Here is a 25,206-nt window from a genome sequence, read left to right as displayed (position 1 = left end):
AGCTTTCCAGCTCTTGCTATCTTTCAATTCAGTTGCTCTCATTTCTGATTTGAAATAGAATCAGGTGCACTTTGCAGCCTGGTGTTAGGGTAAATGTATAGGGTTGCAGAGGAAAGACATCAGTTCTAAATACAGTGGTAGCAGAAAGACTGTTCCAGAAAAATTTAAGGACTAATAAAGATGTAAAGTTTGTAGGTACAGTCATGGCACTCTTAATGCAAAGTCCTGTGGTGGCCCTGTTTTATATTAGCATATTGCTTTGGTCTGGATGAATGGACTGGATGTCTGGAATTCACATCCACACTGTGCTAGCTCATAACTAACTAACATAACAATTCCCCGGAGACTCAGGTTGTCTGGTATAGCTTCAGTCTTCATCCTGTTCTAAAAAGATGGTGACCACTATCATCCATCTCTCATCATTCACATCAGAAACTTTTGACATAAGAGCTCATCTGTGGCCTGAGGACATTACATGTACATATGACCAAGAGGAGCAATCTCCTAAGAGGGGTCGCTTTGTCCCAAATGAGGGTCAGTCTCCTGAGGAACACTGGCAAAAGAAGGATGCAAGAAGTCAAGGGAAGTTCAAGTTCCTATGAAGCTGTTTGTTCATTATGCTCAACCCCAGGTATATACAGTAGTGTAACATTTCTCAGGAACAGCTTCTGACAGTGTTCAGAAAAAGTTGGATCCGGGACAATGTTTCAAGACTTATCCTTTGAGATGGGGGACTTCCAAAGGAGGTCTTTTTGCCTTGGAAATTCACAGCAAGTAACAATTCTCCCTATTCCATGTCAAGCCTTTTCTTTAGGATTTTTATCACTTGTGTTACTTCTCAATTTATTGGCTTCCATGAGGTACTGATTTTCTTCAGTCCTGCTGTATTTGAGTGCTAGGAGCCCTATTCAGTTAGGAACTGTGCTGGAGCATACTTGAGGTATTCAGAAGCCATCTGGACATGGTCCTGGGCACCTGCCTCTAGGTTGCCCTGCTTGAGCAGGGGGGTTGGACAAGATGACCTCCAGAGGTCCCTTCCAACCTCAACCATTCTGTACTTCTGAGACACTGTGGTATCCCTCAGAAATTCTTTCAGGTCTGTAGTCATTTGCTTCCATCTGCACCTTTTAATAGAGTCTTCCTTTTTGTTGACCTTGGATCTGCAGAGTGACAGAGCAGTTTGATTAATTTTGTGACTCTGTGCAGACTTTTGTTGCGATTAGGTTATTATTTTCTTATGTTGGGAAGCTAACCAGCTGATACTTTTTTTTTTTTCAAAATTGCATGCGTTCTTCAGCTAACATTGTAGATGTCAGGCATGCTTTATTTTTCTATTTGCTTATGAATATCTCTTGCCTCTGTTGTCTCTGCTATAGGGAGCTCTTTAGATACTATTAACCTCAAGCTGGTGACCATCATGTTGGATAGAGGAATTTCTGTGAAGCTGCTTGAGTGGAATGAATACATACAATTAGAGCAAGAGAGAGAGGTGAGATTTTCAGCATTTTCAAAGTGTGCCCTTCTCAGATCTGCAAAGCCTTCACTTGGTAGTTCCATACATGTGCTGTAAAGTACTGTGCCATTCAGAGGTTGTTCAAGTGAGATGAGTCTTGATAAGATGCTCTTTGAGATGCTTTTCATGTGAACTATTTAGTTTACTCAGTGTATAGTTATGTTGCTAGAAGAACCAGGAGTATGAACGCTAACATATCTGTTGAAGGAGAGAGGAAAGGCCATTTATGTGTAACTGTATATGGCTGCCATGTCTTCAATGCCATGCATTCAAAATTCCTTCCCCTGCTTCTGCCTTGAGGTCTTTTTGTATAAAATGGGGACAAGCTGCTAGGAATTAAGGGTATGATATGGCCCATTTATACGATACCAGCATTTCTAGTCACTGCTTCAACCATTGCTATATTGTTTGCATACTTGAGTGATTGCAACAGCCACATTGCTAAACTGTAATTTTTCCAGTAATATAGGCAGTAAATTTTGTTCCCTAAACTGTTTGTGAAGGAATGCTGTTTCTGGGTATACCTACACTAACAAGGCTTTGCTTTCAATTGTTTTGTTTTGTTTTGGTTTTTTTCTCTGCAGTGACAGTCATTGTAGGGAAGCTATGATACATACCTTTGAATGGAACAAAATGCAATAGGTTAAACCAGATCCTAACAAAAATTTAGAAAATGTGATTAATAAGTAAGTGTTTGGACAGGGCAGTTCAACACAGACCACAGATCAGAACCAAAACATATAGCATTTTGTCAGTGTTGCAATAAAATATTCCAGTTTAAATAATTTGGGAATCTTGATATATGCTTGCTATTATTTTTTTTTTTATATTCTTCCTTCAGGTTTGTTTAAAACTTGGTTTAAGCTAAGAAATTTAGATGCAAGGCCAGTTCACACCATTGTGGTTTTTGTATCTCAGTGTCTGTATATCTTTCAGGCCTCAAAATGTTACATCTTATGCTATAGGCTTTTTTCTTAATTACATGAAGACACTTTTTTTCTATGTCCTTTATCCTGTAGAGTGATATCATGTACAGGCAACTAAGCAGTTTATCTGCAGGACTTCTGTGTATTTCCTCTAGGGTGTGCAATATTTCAAAGATGATAACCAAGTCTGGAGGACATCTAATTAGCATGTGTTGTGTTATGCTTCTGTCTCCTGTATTGGGTGAAGTTTGTTAAAAGCTGAGTAGGTCATGTTGGGAGGAAGTAGAGATGGGTACAAAACCTTGAGATGATACAAATAATAACTAACTTGCATAATTCAGTGTGTTATAGAATAAACAAGAAACTGGGCTACTATTTTATAATACGTACTACATTTTACTTTGGCAGTTGATACTACTGTTTAAGAGCTGGAAGTCTTCAGAAAAAAAAGATGCCAAATCCAGACATGGTTAGAAAGAATACCACTGACAGATCTGCAGTCAGTTACACTAAGTCTAAACTGATGTTTTATTTAGTAGCATAGATTTTAATTATGATTTTATAGCTAGTGTTTTAGTCAGAAAAGGTTCAGCCCTTGATCACGACTAAGACATTAACAAAGACATATTGTTTATTTGCCTCTTGGAGATAAGCTTGAGGATTTTCCTACCCCTCTGGAACTAGTTTCTCTGCATTATCAGTAAAGGTTATTGTATGGGTAATTACATAGCAGTTCAGGTTGATTTAAGAATACAAATGTTATTGCAGAAATAGAAGAGGCTTAGACCATTATTATTTTTAGCGTTCACTGAATCTCCAGTGCTATGTTTTTCTTTCTTACTGTGGTAAGTTCAAATGAGCAGGTTTGAAAAGGTTAGTTAGCCACTGGGGATATTAAAAATAAAGTGGGAACTACATTGTTTGTACTTCTTAGAATATTAAAAATGTGGTTTTTTTAAATTGAGTGAAGAAAGAGGAAACAAGAAAAACTTCTGGTGATTCTGTTCATATCTGTCACCTCAGGGTGGGAAAGAGATGGCTTTTAAATTAGTACATTTCAATGTGAGAGATTTAGAAGGTGTGCAGAAAAAAAAAAAGGTAGTATTTAGCTTCAGTTCTGTGTTTGATGTTAGTCAAAATGTAATTCCAGCAATTGTGTTCTGTAGCCACTGTGTGACCTACCCAGTGGCAATCAGCCCCCCCCTTTTTTTTAAAAAAAAAGCTAATTGGCCCATGTTTTGCTTACTAAATGTCATCTGGACTCAGTAAAAAGCAAGTGACCTGCATTGAATTAGTGTAATTGTAATACAAACAGAACATCTCATAGTTATGGTCTTATACAGGAAAAGAGAAAGTTGGAGAGATTTTTCAGTCTGATAAATAAAACTGAAGATACAGGGAGCCAACTTTGGCTCATAGTTCATTTTACCTTTTTACTGTCTTCTTTTAAAAAATTATAATTGGCATTTGAATTTTGCCTGTTTTTTCTTTGGAACATTTTCCTTTCTGGAAGAATCTTCCTTAGGATATGTGTTTTACCAGTTATTAAATCATGACCAATCATTACCAATTCCAGTTTCATCAGACACAATACCATTTCAGGAAGATAACTTCTTTTTTATATACCTAGCCTGTTCAGATTTTAGTATACTATTTTACCTCTGTCGTTTGGTAGGACTACTTTTGAATGTCATTATGTAGTTCATACTTTTTGCTTTCTGTTTCAGTGAGCAATGGTTACACCTACCAGGATAACAAAGTGCCATGAAGAACTGAAGTATCAGTTCCAGTGGTATATTTGAATTTTAACTCTGACTTCCATCTTGTAGCTGTATTATTCACTTTGGTTTAAAAGGGGTGTTATTTTTTAAAATGTAAGACTAGTGTCATTGTGTAAGTAATACTATGCCTTGGTTATACTTCTGGACATTTGAATGACCAAATGAAAAGAGATTTTACTTTATGATGCCACCCGCTGCTTGTGTCTGCATCATGGTCTATGGGGTAGGAAAAAAAGGTTAGATTTGCTCTACCAACTACATTTCCTTATGGAAAGGATGTAGATAACTTTTACACTAATCTAGTAATGAAATTAAGGGGCTACAGTGTAAATGATATTTTTATGAAGCTATTAGGGAGAATATTGGAAATACTGGCTAGGCAAGGACAGTAACACTGTTCTCTATACGTACCTGGTAGCCGGGAAAGCAGTGCTGTTGAGTCTTGTATTCTCTCAGTACATTGGGTGTCAGTGGAGCAGAGACAGGAGAAGAAGTTTCCCTTCTTTGCTTGAAGGTAGACAGAGCTTTAAGATGTAAGAACTTAATACTCAGTTACTCTTTCATAGACTAGAAAATCTTCTGTAATTAATTAGACATTTCCATTATTTCAGTGGGATGTAGGCATTTAATATCTGGAATTTTATAATCTGTCAGCTGAATTTTAGTTCTTAGTTTGAACACTGCAAGTGAATGGGTCATTTTTCTTTGTGCTGGTGGTTGGCTTTTGCTGTCACCTGTTCATCTGTTGCCATTGTAAATGGTGAAGTAGGAAGCAGCAGACATTGCTGTGAGTATTGTTCCTTTGTGTTTCATGTTTCTTCTTTTAAACATGGTCATTCTGTTTCTGTACCTAGGCTAACCAAGCATGATAATCCTCTTTTTTTTTTTTTTTTAAAAATAAATTACCAAAGTCACCTTTGGACATGCTAGTGAGCTGTCAGCCACTGTAGGTTTTTAAATTCAGTGTGCAGATTATTTTCCAGCAAGACTCTATTCCAGTTGTGACATGACTAGATTAAATTCCTGCTTTCTTTTGTGCTACCTGTAACCTCTCAAAGTATTGACTCTTAAATGTCAGTCCTTACATAATCTGCATAAAATCAGAGGCAAAGGAGCTGTTGCAGGGAGAGAGAGCAACCCGTGCTCTCTCAGGTAGTTTATTGGAAGCTTTCCTACTCTATAACCTGAATATTCTTTGTTGAAATTTAAACTCATTAGCTCTTCTTCTGTTCTTGGTAGACTTGAAAAAAAGAGTATTTTCCCCTCCTTTGAAGGGGCATTTAACATGTTGGAGACTGTTACTGTGTTTCTCACTATAGTCACCTCCACGTTAGACTAAGCAATCCTAATTCATTGAATCTTTCCTTGCAGACTGTGTTTTTTAAATATCTAAGCATTATAGTTGCTCTCTTTTGAAACATCTTCAGTTGGTTCACATCTCTGAAAGTGTGATGCCTAAAACTGGACACAATACTGCTGCTGGAGGTCTAATATATCCTGAATAAATAAGAACTACTGCATATTTCTTGAATGCCTTCTGTCATTACTACTGTGTGTGTGGTTATGGCAGAGGTTTCACATTTAATGTCCAGCAAGTTTACTACAGCTTTTTCTCACAAATATAAGTTACTCACTCCTTGACTCTTTTATTAGTAAATATAATTGCAAACGCAGTTTTTCCACTTCATGTCTCAGTAAATGTTAATGTATTTCTGGATGTAATCAATGCCTCATTTTCTCAGAAACTGCAGAAAATACTGTGGGAAGAAAAGATTTTATTCTTAAAATAATTGTTGGAGTTTTCTTGGAGGGAAAGTAAGTTTCTTAGTCTGGGTAACAGAATTGGAAGCTTGTAGGCATTATGTCTATGAATTTCCAAGATAGTACTGAATCAGGAGTAAAAGAAACTATGGTGAAAGAAATATTCTTTCTCTCAATACTCAAAAGAGTGTTCCCCAGATTCAGTCATGTAATGTGCACTTTCAGAACCATTTCCTTGTTTTGTAACTGATAAGAAACTAGTTGTTCAAGTTCAATGCTGAAAAAAGAAAAAGTTGTTGAGGTTCAAGACTCTTCTCTTATGTTCTAGATCTCTCAAATTCTGTGAAAGGGGGGATTTAAGTGATAGCAGGATGCTTCTATCTGAGAGAGGTACCAAGTTCTATGAAGACACCTTCTTCCTCTTTTGATTCCTGGATACCTGTGTGGCTGGGAAATATCCTTTAGGCAGTGAGTTGCCTGGCTCTTGAGCAAACATCTGCCATAATGTATAGTTTGGTGAGAGGCTCTTAAATGTTGGTAAGTTCCCTGAGGGTTGTGGTAGAACCTCAGATTGGCTAGTGGTCTGAAGTGGGCCCATCCCTCTGTTATGGTGATTTCCTCACAAAGAGGTGGTGTTGCCCATCACTATCAAAAGGAAATTTTCTCCTATACAACTATGTTTAAAAATAACTTCTTTTCCAAGTCTGTGTCAAGTAAAAATTGAAGTAGAAGGTTAAACCACTACACCAGGTATTTCTTTCAGTCTAAAGACAGCTTAATATCTATTGCTTTTTTCTACCTTAACCCCCCCCCCCCGAACTCTTCCCTCCCTCAGAAAAAAAACGCCTTTTAAAAAACACATATGCATACATGTGTGCACCTCCTCCTGATTAAATGTATCTTGCTGAGATTGAGGGTACTTTTCAGAACAATAATCATGAATTAATTTGTGCTCATTTAGGTTTTCCTTTTGGTGAGTGAAATTGTTGGAAATACTTTCCTAGATAGTGTCTGCAGTTCCTTTCAGGTGTTTGAAACTCTTGTGTGTGTTTGTAAGACTTGCTGACTTTCATTGTCTTGTTTTCTGGTAGTGTTTGGATTTTTTTAGTTATCATGGGTTTTTTTTGTTTGGTTGGGTTTTTTTGTCCCTGGACACTGTAAAAATGTGGAGACTTGTAATTATTGTGCATGTGAACTTTCAATATAACCTTTCAATAAAATGTTAAGTAATTATACTGTTTTGTACCTATATGGGATTATTTGCAAGTTAGGTATTTTTCTCTGAAAATTCCTGTATATGTCAATTAAAAAAATAAAATTCAAAACCTTTAGCTGCCTGGGGTAGTTCAAGCACAAAATCTTGAGTAGCCTGAAATTATTTTTGTTTTTAGCGAATGGCTTTGCTTTAAAAATTGTGTAATTTCACTTATCTACCCCCCCAAAAAAAAACCAACCCAAAGAAACAACAAAAAAACCCAATGAAGCCAAAGAACAGTTAAAAAACCTTCATGAGATTGCAGATACTTCCATGTGTGATTTTTCATTTTTAAAGACTTTTGAAAGGCATTTGTTGCCCTTCTTTAAAGACTTGCTATCTAACTTAAAGGAGGGGAGAATTTTGAGGATCAGGTTGTTGGCTCTCTTCTGTTGTAACTTCACTGATGTCAATGAGTTCGTAACCTTGCAGATGAAATGGGGACTTGAATGTTATGTTGCTAAAGAAAAAGGAAATGGGAGGACAACGTTCATTTGAATGGCAGAATTGCAGAATTTAACAATATTTTGTGCTGAAGAGTTGGGTTCACGAAATTGAAACAGCCCTACTGAATTGGATAGAAAAACTCAAACTATTCCATTTTAAAGTAGAAGAGGGAAAGTTGGGACAAGATAATAGTTGAAAAACCTACAGGCAAAAGTTATGAAGAATTCCCCAAATCATAGGGAATTATTTAAATATGTTGGAAGAAAGGCTGGAGAAATGTTGGTAGGTCTGCTGGACTTGAAGGGAGAGGAATAAGAAACAAGCAAGCAAAAGAAGGCCAGTGCAGATAAAGTTGTTTCTCTGCATACAACTCTATCAAGTCATTTGTTGAATTGCTTTGAGATCTCTTTGGACAGCACAAGTGATGACTTATGAGAGGTCAAGTAACTTTCAAAAACATTCCCCCCCCTGCAATAAATTGATAAATTAGCTGACAGTAGGACAGCATGCTGAGGTGATATTTCTGGGAAAAGATTGGTGGTATAAATATTTTCATTACTCATCTGAAAAAAGGTTTTGAGAATGAACAGACATATGCAGATGACACGATCCTTTTAGATGAGTTAGCAGGGGGAACTTGCTCTTTGTCTTGCTAATTGGATAACAGCCAGTGCAATAAATTCTGCCTTTTAAATATATCATTGCAGATTTGTCTCAGGACATGGTAGAACTTTAAAGTTATGATAGTGATGGGATTTAAAAATCAGTTGTATAAGTGAGCTTCTTTAAAACCAGTAAAAAACCCCCCACACTGAATGAACTTGTGGCCTTAGAATGCCAATTTCAAGATGTTGTCACAGAACAAATTATCTGTAATATTCTTTTGAAATATAAAGCAATTTTTTTAAAGGAAGTATCACCAAATCATAGAATATCTCAAGTTGGAAGGGACTCATAAGGATCATTGAGTCCAACTCCCACCTTTAGTAGAAAGAGTAAGTTCAGAGGTGAATCTCGAGGCACAGTTCTGTTGCGTGACGGTGCTAATAAGGCAAGGGTTGATTCTTTTCAGTAGATTTACAATTGCACTATTGCAAAATGTTTGAGATTGGTATCTTTACATTCTTAACCTATTGTAACACTGTCAAAATGTTATGAACTTACTAGCACTAATAAATATACAGGTCAATATAAATGGCTTATCTTTCAGTAACCCATCTTTGCTGTTAATCATGTGATTATTCTTTCCATTAAGTATTTTTTTTCTGCGTTTATTACTTTATTACTTTACATCTTAAGTGAATCATACTTTGCTTTGAACAGCAAAGGTCGCAGTTCCAGAGGGAAGCTTGTGACAGTAAATGGCTGATAAACCACTGGTAACAGTTGTGTGGGTTTTGTTTTATTTTTTTTCTCCCTTCTGTTCTGGTGTTTTGTTTTATTTTTTTAAATGCTCCTAGTGTTAATATGTGAGGTGTCTGTCACTTTATCCTAAAATAATTTGAACGTAATTTTTACTGTATGTAGTACTGTGTATGTGATTTAATCAGTGGTCATTACTAAAGAATACTGAGGTGAGCACAATAGAATTGCATGTTAAATGTCACATATATTTCCTTTCATTAGGATTAAAAATTCTCTATCTATTGTTTGTCTGGAATTTCTCTGGACTAAATCTACACTTGTCCCTTCCTGCACTTAGCCCTGTGTTGATAATTCTAGCTGTGCTTCGCTGGGAGCTTGTGAGGCAGGTGGGTGTAACAGCACGGTGTTCTCATTCTGTTACTGGGTTGGATGAACAGTCATTGCTAACTCTCAGTGAAGAAACTGCCTTTTTGTTTGAACAGTGGTAGGAATCTTTAAGTTTTTGCTTAATGTTGGAAATGTAGTTTTATTGCTAAGACTAGGTGTTTTTTAATATTTGGTACTATAGCTTTCAGAATAACGTAATTGCTGGGGTTTTTTTTTGTGTTTTTTGGGGTTTTGTTTTGGTTTTTTTTCAGATGGGACTTCCAAACATTTTTGTTTTGATAATTCATTACTAATGTCGACTGAAAAATAAGTAACTTTACCGAACATCTTTTTTTCCCCTAAATTGGTAACAGCTTCTTCAATATTTTAGCTTAAACCAAAAATGTGTTCTAGCTAAGATGAGGGAGAAGCAGTTATCCATCGGATGGCTAGGTCAGTCTGGAGTATTTATTCACTGAACGTATCTTCAGTAAATGCTTTTTATGACACACAGTTTTAGAAAAGTGTTAGTAGTAAATTAAGAGGATGAAATTTACTTGACAACTTTTGGTTTTTTTATAGTCTTTAATTCAGGGTAAATTGTTCAGTTTTTCGTGAGCAAAATTGAAATGAATGCTCCGTGTTAGTGTGTTTCTTCAAGCCACTTCTCTGTTAGAAGTATGTGAGGTATGAGACAGGCAGTGAAAATGAAGGACCTAGCACTGCATGGGCTGCTGGATGCACAGTTTTGATTTGAGGGTTTCCTTCTTCATCTCTGTAGTTCATGTTGCTCTTGTCACTGAGATTAGTAAAGAGCAGCATTAACCCACCCCCCCAAAAAAAGGAAGACATAATTGGATGAATGAAAATTGGTGCATGACTGAGAAGCCACTTTTTTCTTTCCAAAAAGAAAGAGTAAAAAATGGTATTGGCTTCTTCAACAGAAGTAATGTTTCACATAGAAAGATAATTAAGCTTTTCAAACATTTTGCATCCCACATTCAGATTCCAGTTAGGGGTTTTGTCAAACTTGGAGGATATTGAGAATCTCCTTGGATCAGCTATCTGGCAAATGTCTGATGGAACCTGATGTGTTTGTAATTCTGCACAAAAAGTGTGAGCGCATTAGAAGATCTTCATTAACTAATGTGTTTGCAGAAGAGAGAAGGAAGCTGATGATTTTTTGGGTGCTTCTAATAATTAAATTTATTATCAACACTGAAGGAGATCATAAACTGACTTCCTTGTCTTTAAACACATGAGGTGTTGTTCAGTAACTTTGTTTTTCACCGTCACAAAGTTTTGTGAAAAACTTTGTTGTAACAATATTGTAGTTCTGAATTAAAATAAAAAAACAAAACCAAAAAAAACCAACCAAAAAATGCTCAACAAAGCAAAACCAATGTAGAAGCTGCTAGTATGTCACCCTTCTTGTCCATGCTGATATTTCATTTCTAGACAGCAGTTGAATTGTGTAATTGAATAATCAGCAGTGTTTCAGTAGCCTTTTTGAAGGCCATTCAAGAAGGGAGGGAAGTTCTATGACGTGTATCACAAAGAAGAGAAAAATGTGTCTTTCAGCTGATTCTTTGTTTCTAAAGTTAATAAAATGTTACGGTATTCAATATTTACCCCCCCCAGCCTTAAATAGGATTTCATACTCTAAAATGTGTTCCTGAGTTTAAATGTATTTTGGAGTTTGTTTTCTGCAGTAGATTGATAAACTAAGTAGTATAATTGTGGTGCCAAAAAGTGGAGTCACAAACTGCCTGTGGATGTCTTGTGTCCTTACCTTCTTTATAAAAAAGTTTCTCTCTGTAGATTCTAGCAATGGAGCTTCACAGCATGAAAATTATAAAATTGCCACAATATAAAAATCTTTGCTGTCTTCTTCAGTAGCATTCATGATACTGGGCAAACAATAACAGAAAAAGTGATACTTTTCATTTCCTGCTATTTATTACAAGTCTTTTAACTAAGCAATAGAGATAAGTTATTCAAGAGCTAAAACCCAAAAGACACATAGTAGCTCTACCAAATTACTGTTGATCATTTAATGAGTTCGTGGGCTGTGTGAAATACAGATGTATTACCCTGACTGACAGGAAAAATGAGCTGCAAGGATTTTCTGATTAGGAAATTCCAGATGTGGTATATGAGGGTCTCATTTTTCCTTTGGCATTTCCTAATTCATCATCATCACCATAATTATATTTTCACGCCAATAAAATTGTCCATAGAAAAAACTTCATGAAAAAAATGTTTTCAGCCTGGACTTTATTTAAAATGCTAGACCCTTTAAGAATAATAAAATCATGTGCTGACTTGCGCAGTTCTGCTCTCATTTAAGACCTGGTTCTCAGTCCAGTATTCAGCTTAACTGTAACTGCTGGTTATCAGGCAGGTGAGTGCTTCCAGGCAACAATTGTGGTAGAAACTGTGTTAGATCGTCTAGTGCCCAATTCAGAAGTGGCCACTGAAAGCTGCCCTGCATCTTCCTCCCAGTTGTTGTCACATATATACTGTAATCTGCATTGGATTCTGGTTTCACTGCAGAGTGTAGGACTTGCCTCCGAGCAATATATGAAAGATGATTCAAAGTAGAGTTGGGCTCAAGGTTCAGAGGTGGAAGGGCCAGTTCAGGACAAATTTGGAATGGACTCTCTATTACAGACAGGTGAAGACGAACACTGATTAAGCTGCCATGGTCCCTCAGGCCTGAGTTCTGACACCTCGCACCTTAGAGATTTTTTTTTTTTTAAATTTTTTTTTTAAAAGGATGATTGAATGGTTAAAACTGAAGACTGAGTCATACCATCTAACACCTTGGCTGTATATCTGATGTGTTACTTGAGTAAGACTTGCCAGTCTGCCTCAGATACATAAGGAAATGTGGAAGGGGATGTTGAAGGTGGGAGAGAGAGAAGAATTAGTCCCAGCTCTTTTGTAGTATGTCAGAGCCTGCTCCGTCTGTTGAACAATTTCCTCTTAATGTTTCCTGCAGTTGTTACTGCCAGTTCAGCCCATGTAATTGGGTGGATAGTAGCTTATATTTGGTTTTTCTTTTAAGTGACGGTTGCCTAACACTGGCTGTCTGAGCACTGCTATGAGCCCTACTGTGAGAGCTGAACTAATACCAATAGCTGTGGGAAACTTCTAGAGAAACTTACAAGTGGAGTGGAGGCAAAAAATTACTACAAGTAATAATTTGGGAGAATACAAGGACTGGAGAAAGAGAGAGTAAGATGAAAGAAGCATGAAGAAACCAAGTCTTCTAGGTTTCCTGCTTCCCTCAGCACCCACAGAACAGAATGACTGAAACAGCTTAGTTTTTTGTTTTAAAGTAGGACAGAGTTCTTTTAGGATAGAAGAGATGTATTTGACAAGAAATGGAAGCAAAAATGAGGAATAAGTTCCTGTCAGATAAGTGTTTTGTTTTTATTCCTGGAGATTTGGGACTAGCTTTATAATTCTCCAGTGATTGCTTTGCAAGCTTCTTGGAAGGAAACAGGAGTAGTTGGAAGCTAAATCATAGACTATTTTGAAAGAGACAGGGAACTTAACTATTATGCAAAGAAATATGCAAGCCAAAATGAGGGAGTAGAGGGGGAGAATGGAATTGAAAACCAGCTAGTTAACAAAAGGAAGTGCTGAGAGCTGGGGGGAGAGGTACATGCTAGCAAGTGCATGACAATTAACAAGTTGGACTAAACATTTGGAATAAGTAGTTTCTACATATTTTCTTGCATGACAAAAATGCATCTGATTTTTTTTTTCAGCTAACACAGCTCATGTCATGTATCAAGATTTTTAAAAGCCTGCAGTTTAAGCATTTAATAAATATACATGTTTCTGAAGTAGGTATTTTCAACATATGTACAAAGCATAAATGTGGGTTTAGGACCCTAACTCTAGCTCTTGAATATCTCCTTTTGTGACTTTTATTGCTTGCCATAAAAGAATGATTCATGAATTCCCTCTTTCTTCTCATTGTCCTTTGTGAATTATAAAGAAGCCACTTCTTTGCTGTGGTTCTTAACTGCTGTGTAGTTGATGAAAATAATTGGCAAAGGCAAATAGTTTTCCCAGAACATTGGAGCTGAGGCAGACTCTGAAACTAAGCTTTGCTTACCTGTGGAGAGACAGGTCAATGTTTATTATCAAACAGGAGGTATACATTTTGACACCACATAAACAGAAGTTTCTAGTCTTCTGTTACAGCTGTGCGTTTTCAATAGCTACTGCCAAGCTAGCTGTTAAGAGTAGCTGAAGATAAGATCAAAAGTCATCAGTTCAAAGTTCAGAAGAGATCATTACTTTCAAGGACAGAAACAGCCACTGCTTCATACCAGAAGCACTTTGCTTGTACTGACAATTGATCTTGTATCGCAAGTGAAGTAGGTAAGGCCAATTATGGGGTAATAGAGTGCCATGTTTCCTATCTGAGTTCACATGCTAGTTTGGCATGGCTGCCCACTGAAAATATAAAGCTATCATAGCATACATCTTTATTAAAGAAAATACCCAGGTCTCTTCTTGTAATCCTTGTAGTAGGCAGATAATGAAATGAGTTTTGTAAATGTTTAAGTATTTGAATTAAAGCAAACTATTCAGTACTGAAATAATTTCTCATTAAAATTATAGTAAAGTTTTTGCATCATTTTGCATGGGTTCTGCTTTTCTTCAGCATATGAGAAGAATTTTAGAATGAGGGTTTGAACAAGTTAAACCAACTTTCAAGGCCAGTTAGACTTCTTAAGGAGTTATGGGTAAAATCTCAGGAGGTTCCCTCTCCCTCCTCCCTGTGTTTCGAACACAGGCTGAAGCTTCTGGTGCTTCTCCTATGTTAACAGTGTGCATAATCTCGCATTTATGTATTTTTTTCCCCTTTTCTGAGTATGTGTTGTACTTGTAGAAAAACAAATGAAGAACTTTTACTCCCTTTCACGTTGGACAACATGGTTGAATTGAACCTGGTTTTAGAAGAAAATAATAGCTTATTATTTCTGTCAGTTGACCTAGCTCTGAATAGTGTGTTGCTGTCATGTGTAAATCTTAAACAATGATACTGAATAGATTTGAGATATTACATACAGAAGGTCAAACTTTCCCATTATTTTACAGTGGTCTCTCAGAATTGTGCTGCTTTTTTTTTCCTCTACAAGTGTAAATCTATAATTAGAGGAAAATGTGGAAGAAATCATAAAGAAAAAGGCACAATATATATAATCTTAAGTAGGACAAACATTTTTTTATATAGCATGAATCCTTTTTCCTAGTTGAAAAATCTGTCTGCATATGGTTCTTTACAGGGTGAAATTTATTATATAGGTAAAATGCTGCCTTTTCAGTTTTGTGTAAATTCTCACTGCTAGTAGACAAGTTACTTGATGATTTTATTTTTGTCATCTTTTAGTGTTGTCTTAGGTCTTTTAGCATATGCTTTTAAGTCTTATTAGGAAAAGCAAGTTTTAAAATTACGTCTGAAGAATTATGAATGCAAAAGGAAATAGTAATCCTACCAAGTTTCCTAAGCAAGTCTCCTATAAGACTAAATGCAGTTAAGAGAGGAGAAGGTGAACTTGGCTTTTCACAGCAACTTTATATGTGTCTGTTTAAACTAGCGGTGCTATCAATTCTACTAAGAATTTCTGAAAGAACAAAATCACCTCTTGAGATTAATAAACAGCAATAGATAAATAATGAGTGATGTGCTCAATGGGGTACAGTTTAAACACAGAAAATCTAATGGGAAGTAGCTACATTAGTAGCAGATGGATTTACTTCCTGAATCCCCATCTGAGTGGAAATCCTAGCTTACTTAAAATTTGTCTTCCAGATTTTTAGCCTGATAAGAAAGGTGGATAAAGCAATTCATTTACTTGGCTTCAGTGCTGTGATGATGTGTTTTGTTTAAACTTGCTATTGTTGTTTGATTTTTATCTAGGCTATTTTTATGATTCCTACAAATCCCCCTCCAACCTTCCGGAAGCCAGAGCTCTGGTCTGATGAATTCACAGATTTTGTGAAGAAATGCTTAGTGAAAAATCCTGAACAAAGAGCTACAGCAACACAGCTGCTACAGGTCAGTATTTAAGTTACTGAGGAAATGCAAGTTTTATGGCTTTTTTCCTCTAGTCTCAAACCAGAACGGTTGTGAAAATTTCTAAGGGCAAATCTCATATTAACTATTATCATGCCTTACTTCTTTTCCACTTTGTCAGCTCCTGTATCTCTACCCCCATTTTATTTCTCTTTTGCTGCTTCTAAAAATTAATTGCTCTATATAAAGTTTAGGGCTGGTTGTTGCTATTAAAATTGGATCCTTGCTTTGTGGTGGGAGGCCCTCAATAGATCTCAGGATGTAGGCAAGTGTTAAGTTAAGGAATTGAGCCCAGGTTACCCCTCAGTGTGGACCACCCATGGAGTATATTCAGTCTTTCTGGTCATGTCAAATTAAGCAGACCAGTTGCTCTGTGTCCTATAAGGGTCTGATGCAGATGGACAGTATAACAAGTTTGTTCTTTGGCTGAGTTACACCAAGTGGGCACTTTTAAATTCAAGCATTTGGTGATGTGGACCTGTGGAGCCAGGGCAGGGTGTAGCAGGCTTTTGCCCGCTCACTGACCTGAGCTTCTAGTAGCTGCAGAAATTTAACAGTTGCATCTTTTGGTACTGAGATAGAAATAAAGAAGAGAAATTGCGAAGAACTACAAAAATCAAACAGGAGGGACTGATCTATCAAGAAAGATTTAGTCTTTGTGAAATGGACATAATTTTACAGGGTCCACATATTTTAGTACATGGGGGAGAGAGAAAACATGAAGAAGGTTTTTTCCTTTGACCCCATATTTGTGTTATCCACTGCCTTCAGAGCTGTCATAATAAGCCTACAAGTAACTAAGGAAAAACAAAGACCAAAGGTAGTGAAAGAGACGGGGTGGGGGGAGGTTTCTAGAAAAATTATAATAGGTTCCATGATGATTGAAATGGAATCTAAAATTTCCTGTAAATAAGCTTGCTTTGGTAGTGAGACAGAAGTGAAAAATTTTGCTGTCATTTGCTCCTTTTACTTTCCCGATTCCTAATTCATTAAACTTTTGGATAATTTAGTGTTCTACGCTTTTCACTGCTATTGGTAAATATTATTCTTAATTTTCTTTGTTCATCAGTCTACATAAGAATCTGATCTTCTGAAATTTCATCTGTAAGACACTCATGCTAGATTTATTCTGTCTCTAGGTAGCAATAGCCTCTTTTAAAATTTACATTCCAGTGAACTCCACTACAAGAACATAAAAACTTTGCAAAGTAGTTTCCAGTAATAGATCATCAAATTAATAAGTCATGTTATGATTATTTTATTTTCCACACTGTGACAACACCAAAATATAGACTGCAAGGCGAGTAAAAATTGGAAGTTATAGATTTTCATATGATGTATGAATCAGTACTTGAGACCTTAAAGATTTGAAGTTCATATAGTTAGGTGAACACTGGCAGCTGGATAGAAGAGACTTGCATTAATGTCTGCAAGTAAGAAAAAAAAAGAAAAAAATCTTCAGTGTTCCTCTTTCCACATGCTTACTGGCCAGAAAACCAAATACTGTGGCCCTTTCCCCCAGCTGGAATTTGGAGCATGTGTGATGCAGCTGGAGGTGCTGTGGGTGTGTGTGAGTGGGAATGAAAATACTGCTTGTGGGGAAAGATCATGGATGAAAAAGGAGAGTAATTGAATTAATATATCAAGGGAGAAGGTAGATAGTAAATGTAGGACACTAGGCTTCATCAATTCTGTTCTTCATGGAACAATTTTCTAATATTTAATAATACATTTTTGAGGTGCTTAGAGTTAGGTTTTGCCTAAATTGTATTTGCATATAATAATGCAAAAATGAGAATTTTTCTGACAGCAGGTGTTTATTAGACAGCAAAATGAATGTAAATGGTATCATGCACATATTGTCTTAAAGGAAGAAGTGATGTTTTAAATGGCCTTGAATTAAAAATTAATCTTCCTGCTAAAAGTAGGGTATTTTTTTGCTTATTCGACATTTCAGCGTCATAGATCAAGAAATGTTTTATGACATATAAAGTAGAGGTTTGTTGAAGTAGGCAGCCATAATTGCTCTGCTTACATCCACTAATTTATGCTGTCAGTTTGTTAAGATTAATTAAATTCTGTAACTGAATATCTGAAAATGTTTGTTTTTCTATGTCAGACAATCACCACTCTATTTATTTACTACTTACTGCACGTTTCCTTTGGAAAATTATATCCTTAACTATAAAACAGTTGTTATATGATTACATTTCCCAAGGCTTGCTGTTATTAAAAATAGTTAAAGTAAGATTTTAGTTATGAAATAGCTAAAAGATATTGTATGTTGTGTTAGTGTAGATTTTAATTATTGTGTAATGTAAAATACTATTTATCACTGAAATCTGTGGTGTTGAGTAATACTTGTAATTACATCTGAAGCCTAACTATTGTAATGATGTTATAAAAGTTAATTTTTTTTTTCTAGCATACATTTATTAAGAATGCCAAGCCAGTTTCAATTTTAAGGGACCTAATCACTGAAGCTATGGAGATAAAGGCCAAGCGACATGAGGAACAGCAGAGAGAACTAGAAGAGGAGGAAGAAAATTCGGTGCGTACCTTTTTTCCCTATAACTATCTGTACTTTATAGATAAGTTGCTGTTTTTCCTCTACTTCCTGTACTTGTGTTCAAATACTTTTCTTTACCAGGTTTCTACATGATTTTTAGCCTATGAGGGCTGAATATTCCACTGCTACTTATGATGAGTAAAGCTGCTGTGGGTAATGCCGTATAAGCCAGCTTTCAGCACTCTTCCATGAGATGTCCTAGTAAAAAGGTTTTCTAGGAGGTGGGAAAAGAAACCATGTCAACTTCAGCTGTTCAGACTAACATAAAAAAAATAACAAAACAAAACCCAAAACCCTGAACTGTTAAGATTCCACTTTCACATATGGGCTTCTAGACAAGTGGTTTAATTTTCAGTTCAGGGCATTTTTTTTTTTTTTAAGTCTAATGCGCAGAATAGTTTGTTACGATGCACAGTAAGTGGTGATTACAATATGGTTTGAATCAAGTTGCACCTATGAAGTGAAAAGGTTGACAGCATTCATTCTACAGATGATGTCAGCATTATGTTTGAGGAGAGAAGCAGGTCGTGTGATAAATAGGTTGCATTTAGAATTGTTTGGCAATGTTAGGAATAAGTCAGCGTTCCTGGCATTATTACTCTCCCTACATGATTTATTTTAGGGCAGTCTTGTGCAATGCAGCAGTATGTCCTTCAAAGAAGTGTATTGCCACACATACAATGAGAACCAAGGTCATTCAGGAGTAACATGCAGAGAAGATTGAGATTGTAATGTTAGTAGAAATCTTACAGCTTTGAGCAGACAGAAGAGAGCAGTGCAGTAATGCAGTCTGCCCTATCCCAAATTGTAGAGTCCTTGTTATGTGTTACAGAGTGTTAGGTGGTGATCTATATATAAGAATATTTTTCAAGCAGATTCTGTGGAGTGTTTTGTATCACAACAGACAGTATGGTCTTTTGTTTGCTGGACGTTTTTCTGTTCTAAGAGTATGTTCTAAGAGTATTGATAGCTTGTGTTTATAAAGATGGTTTACTCTGGATTGTATTTGCTCAGTCAGTAATAAAACGGGCAGGGAAGGCTGGGATTATTTCTTTTTACGTTAGGAAATATTGCCTGTGTGGAGATGTGTGACTTGACATGCATAGTTGATGTTTGTGACTTGATATATCGAATAGTTGATCTCTGAAGAGACTGATTTATTACCAACATAAAAACCTAATGTCTTTACTAGCATGCTTTCCTCCCTACTATTGCCTCCTGAACTGTAGACCTCAAACACTTGGGCGTTGTTGATGTCTTTTGCATTAACCCCAAATTAGGTATGACATGTAATTACTTAGTCTGAGGTGCAGATGGGGAATCAGATTGCCAGGCATGGACGAAACAATCCATGCCAGCTCAGTATGTGGTGTACACCTTCCCTCTCCCACTGCTGGTGGGAGGGTGCAACACAAGTTTGGTCCACCTCAACTGAAGAAGCATTTAGCAACTCCTCCTGCTTCTTGCATGGGTGCAAAAGTCAGAATGTAACACTACACTCCCCTCCCCACCCCCCCCCACCCACCCAGGTTATTCAGTGTTTAGTATAAAGGAACCTCAAATCCAGGACTGGGGCAATAACAATCTGTTATTGTGTTACCATTGCAGTAGATGAGAGTTTTGCTTTGAATTTTTGTGGTACAGTCAGGGAATAGCTGATGAGTTAAAAAGACAACAAGACTCTGCTTGTCACTAGCTGTGAAAGATAGGTGCCTCAAATCTGAAAATAACAGAAGTATCTTTGGTTAGCAGGGCTGAAAGCAGAATCACAGAATAGCTGAGGTTGGAAGGGAACACTGGAGGTCATCTGGTCTAACCCCCCTACTCAAACAGAGCCACCTAGACCTGGTTGCCTAGGATTGTGTCCAGACAGATTTTGAGTATCTCCAAGGAGGGAAACTCCACAACCTTTCTGGGCAGTTTGCACCAACGCTTGGTCACCCTCAGAGTAAAAAAGTGTTTCCTGATGTTCAGAGGGAACCTCCTGTTTTTCAGTATGTGTCCATTGCCTCTGGACCTGTCACTGGGCACTACTGAAAAGAGTCTGGCTCTGTCCTCTTTGCACCTTCCCTTCAGATACTTGTACAGATTGAGAAGATCCCCCATGAGCCTTCCCTTCTCCAGGCTGAACAGTCCTAGCTCTCTCAGCCTCTCCTCAGAGGAGTGATGCTTCAGTCCCTCGATCATCTTTATGGCCCTTTGTTGGACTCTCTCTGATCTGCCCATGTCTCTCCTGTACTGGGGAGCCCAGAACTGGACCCAGCAGTCCACGTGTGGCCTCACCAGTGCTGAGCAGAGGGGAAGGATCACCTCCCTTGACCTGCTGGTGACACTCCTCCTAATGCAGCCCAGGAAACCATTTGCCGCCTTTGCTGCAAGATTGCATTGCTCTTAAAAATAAGTGCAGTTGTAGTCTATGGAAGTGCTAAGTCTGTAATTTTTTATTTACACTTAACAGAATTTGAGGAGCTGTAATCATATACCAGTGCATGAGCATCAACAAACCCAGAAGCAGAAGTCAGCCTCCCTTTGAAGAAATTGCTCTTAACTATAAAGCAGAAGGTCAGAGTAGATGACAGAGAGGCACAGGCAGAGGAGATACAAGATTAGTCAGTATAGGAAGCTTGGCATTAGCATATCTTGCTCAATTTTTTTTTCAGGATCATGATGTAGAGGAGTTTTAAAGGACAATAATGATAGTCTTGCAGAGGGCTAGAGGCAGCCCTGCTGGCAGTAGGAGACCTGAGAAAAGAATAAATGGGTTTGAAAATGTAACCGGCGAGTAACAGAAGGGGCCAATTTGAGGCAGAGCTGACTTCTCAGTACGGAATGAAGTGATAGAATAGGAGAAGGCCATGAAAGGGGACTTCAGTCTAATGAAAGACAGAAGGGGATAAGTTGGAAAATGAACCTTTGTAGTTGTATTACCTTGAGTGGAGGGATCACTAGATGAGACTTTAAGATGCAAGAAGGATGAGAAAGTCTGGATAAAAACTACAGCAATACGGACACTTTGAAAAGAAGGTATGTTTGTTAACGCAAGCCCTTTGTACTGCCGTACTTGTAGAAGACTTCAGAATTATTTAAAGAAAATAGTAAAATACATTGAACATGCACATTATGCTGTATGGTATCCTTGGAGTTAATTATTGAAGTTCTTTTTGAAATAATTTTATCATCCTTAGTAATTTGATGTCTTGTACTCCTTTTTAGTTTTCTATGGTAATGTTGACTTACAGACTGTAATTGATTAACTAAAACTAATAAATAATAGCAGCTGATGTTTGCAGGAGATGTTAAGAGAGAGACATCCTGGATATTGAGTGCATAATATATTGCATTTGGACATAATTACATAAGCTCTTGCGGTTGCTGCGTTTTTGAGCTAAGAAGTTTGCTTCCTCAGCAAGATAAACTGGCTGCCTCTATGGCTCTATTTTAATGCAAAGTAAACTTTGTGAAGGGTGGACTTAAAAGTGACACTGAAGGTATGCTGAATACAAAGCACAGAAGAGATTAATACCAGCTATCCCTTAATATTTTAGAGCATAAGAAGACAAGTTTAAGAGTTCAAATGGGAGGTTATTGCATATTGCTAAGGGGTGGTAACTGCTTGAACTACAAATTCTAACTCTGCTTAACACGTTGTTGTAACTTTTTCTTTGGGGAAAACACAGAAAGGTTAATCCTTACAATCATATGTCTGTTTTGTTTGCTGTGAGAGAGATCCTGTAGTAGACTAGGCTACACAAATAGTCTGTAGTCAAGTTCATTGTGGGCTAAGGTAAGTCAGGCTGCCTTATATTTGCTACAGATCTATGTGTGCTTTTGAAGTGACAGTAGTTCAGATCATGTTTGCAATGCCATGGTAAGGCGGTTGAGAGTTTATCTGTAGTTCTCCAGCAAAGGCCAGCTTTGCTCATGGCAGAGAAAATGGATATTTTTAAAAAATAGTTTGTGTCATTCTTATAAACTTCAGTAGGGAGAAGGAATAGATCTCTTTGAGCTTGGGCGAAGTTCCAAATGTAGAGAAAGACCATGTGCAAAGGTAAGAAGAAGATATGCCTCCTGTAAGTGGAGTAAACAAAAGGGAAGTACTAGCTGGTGCTGCTGGCAAAGTGGGAAGTTGCACTTGTCAGTGTGATAATTTCATATTTTTTATCCTGATCATGGATTACTCCTGGAGATTATTCTGGAGAGGTTTTGTGCCTTTTCCCCTTTAGCTCCATCAGCTTTATCAAAGGAAGACTATAAGCCACCATGAATTTACTACTGCAAAAATATCTTGTAATGGACAAGAGGATGTCCAGGTATTTTTGCTGTAAGGTTTATAATGAATACTTAAACATTTGAAAAAGTTTGCTGTTATATTAAAGATGAAGTATAAAAAGGGATTTTTGTTCATTTTTTTTAATGCTGTTGAGATGTTTTAATTCCTTAAGTTTTCATATGGTTTTATGATTCTAAAGAATAATCTATGTTAAGGTTTGTAATTAGGATGAAAGTTTTACTTTTGTTAAAACTGTTAATGTGATATTTGGTAGTAAGTATGACTTTTGCTATCAGTAAATATATGCCTTTAATAATTTCGTATTGCTTGGTAAGCCTTGAGTGAAAAAAGTTTGGAAATACTTAGCTTTAATAGAAAAAGTGAGGGTACAAGTGAATGAAATGAAGAATACTAATGGTGAGGTGAGGAGGAGGGATTTCCTTGTTGACAAATACAGTTTGTCAAAACTCCATGTTTGGTAGTGACCTATGAATAGCTTTTGTGTTGTCACAGTGCAGAACTAATCTTGTTCCGAACTGGTTTTAATAATTTCTTAGTTGTAATACAGACTTCCATGTCTTGCAACTGAGTTTCAATGCAGTACATCATTGCAAGAAATTCCAGATTCATTTGAGAGATAACAGCAGCATCTTGTCCAGTTGCAGTCACTAACAGTTCTGATCAGTTAAAAGCACAAAACCAGCCAAACTAGGGAACAGCAGGGCAAACTGTTACTATTTTTTATTTAATCAGAGAAGTTTTCTGTACCTTGTTTCCTGAATGCGTGTTATTTATGTACTGCATGCTAGAAGACTCCTGAGCAACATGTAGGTGTGATTGAGACCTGAATTAAGTGAAATTCTGGACAGCACAGATTTTCGTTTTCAAAGCATACTAGGCAGAGATTGATGAATGGACACACAAGTTATTAAAGGAGACCAGGATAAAACCCAGAAGAATAGAATGAAAGCATTGGAGTATTTGTGTTTGCCATTTAAAAAACCAACCAAACAACAAATCCCTCAAAATCCTCCACTTCAATTTAAAATAATGCTTAATTTCAAAATAAGCTCAAAGGTTATGTCTTTCATTTAATTTGGAACTTGTTTGGGGAACTGCCAGAAAGGCAATAAACCAATTCTTCTTACACTTCTAACTGAGTGCTTATTCTTTCCCATCTGGAAAGGGAAAACAGATAATGTAAGTGCCAGTTTGGTATACTGTAGTGGATGAAGTCAGCAGTCCAGCATTCAAGTATAAAGATAAATAACCATTGCATATTCCTCCTTCTTATGTACCAGTCTTCACAGAACCCTGAAGAAATATAGGGCTGCTTGTGTGTAGTTTGCATGGCTACACAAACATACAGTTTAAATCATAATACAGGTTTTGATAAGCTAACATGCAATGATGGCAGCAGTTCTAGAAAGAGACAATGACAGTCCCCATGTCACCTTGTGTAGTAGTAGTAGTAGTAGTGACAGTAAGTCATGTGTATATTCATATTTTAATATCTATAAATGTTTTCAGATTGTATATGGAGTTGGAGTCACTGTTCAGTTGGAAAGTAATAGCCACCTAGCACATAAATTTTGGAAAATAACACCTTAAAAGTGGATTTTTCCCAATGATATCACTGTGAAGTCTTCACCGTAGAAGTACAAAGGCAGACTCAAACCTGGAGAAATGCCTATTTAGTAACACCTAAAAGCAAGAGCAAATACTGATGTTAGTGTTAAGTAGAGTCTATCAATGTTAAAGGTCTCTCATGGGCAGTGAATTGAGTCCATATACTATTGAAAAAAGAATGGTTTCAGTTAACCTATTGGGGGCTTGAATTTACCGATCTAACCCCCCAAGAATTCCCTACATAAAGCGTGAGCAGTTGTGCTCATTACTCACTGGTACGTGTTCTGGGACCCATCAAGAAGAAAGGTGTAAAATGTTCTAACTACGATGTTCATTTTGTTAGGAAACCAGATTTTACCCTAACAGTTACATTTGAATAAGTTTTTTTATAGCTTTAATTCCCTCTTAAAACCATATATGTATTGTAATGGGCACTCAGGTTGTAAGTGACTTGCATAACTGAAAGTGGAATGGAGAGGAGATGGTGGTTTTTGAGAATTAATCAGATGCAAAGATTTCACACTTAGGTACTTAATTTTCAGGATCAATTCAGGTTGTTTTCCTTAAAGTGAGGAAGATTCACATCTGTAAAAATGATTCTTATTTTTCATTTTTACCACTGTCTGTGAACTTTTTATAGTATGGGAAGTTGTCAATTGTAACGTAAATATTTTATGCTGTTCAAAACTCCATATTATACAGCTGTAAATAAATGGCCACGTTGAATACAGTCTTCATGTCTGTATCATTCCAGAGAGAGATAATATCATTACAAACAGTGTGCTCTGAATTGATTTTATGCCTGTTACGAGAGCTGCTCATGTGATGAGAATGCCTTCTGACAAACTGACATGTTTTGATAGGTGCTGAGGTAATTGTACAGATTTTTTTAATTAAGCAAAAATTGCAAGTGGTGTATTCTATAGAAGGTTAATCCCAATATCAAAGTTTAAATGTTAGTTTAGGCATTACTAAACATGACCAATCTCTTCTCTCATGCATTTTTTGAAATGTGATGTGAATTGGATGCTGAGGCTGGGCAGCTGTATTATGGGAATGTAAAGTAACTCGTTGCCTGGCAGCTCACAGGAAACATGTCTAAATATTTATTTCTGTGGATCTTTAAAGGAATGAGCTAACAAGCAGCTCTTCCTGTATGTTTTCTTTTACATTTTAATGTCTCTGTTATGTGAGGAATGCTTAATTATTTTAGAATATTCA

General features: G+C 36.8%; 1 protein-coding gene across 3 annotated transcripts in view; it reads left to right on the top strand.

Annotated features, from left to right (window-relative positions):
- The window catches only part of STK3 (serine/threonine kinase 3), a 149,116-nt gene that overhangs the window by 55,159 nt on the left and 68,751 nt on the right, over positions 1–25,206 (top strand). For all 3 annotated transcript variants that reach the window (XM_075023670.1, XM_075023668.1, XM_075023669.1), the window contains exons 7-8: positions 15,362–15,499; positions 17,943–18,068. In XM_075023670.1, the coding sequence (XP_074879771.1) occupies positions 15,362–15,499; positions 17,943–18,068 (264 nt within the window). The remainder of the gene's footprint in view (positions 1–15,361; positions 15,500–17,942; positions 18,069–25,206) is intronic.

This window comes from Buteo buteo, chromosome 3 (assembly GCF_964188355.1).
Source record: "Buteo buteo chromosome 3, bButBut1.hap1.1, whole genome shotgun sequence".
In the NCBI taxonomy this organism is placed as follows: Eukaryota; Metazoa; Chordata; class Aves; order Accipitriformes; family Accipitridae; genus Buteo; species Buteo buteo.
The sequence above is the reverse complement of the archived record's forward strand: the minus strand, read 5'-3'. Positions and strand labels throughout refer to the sequence as shown.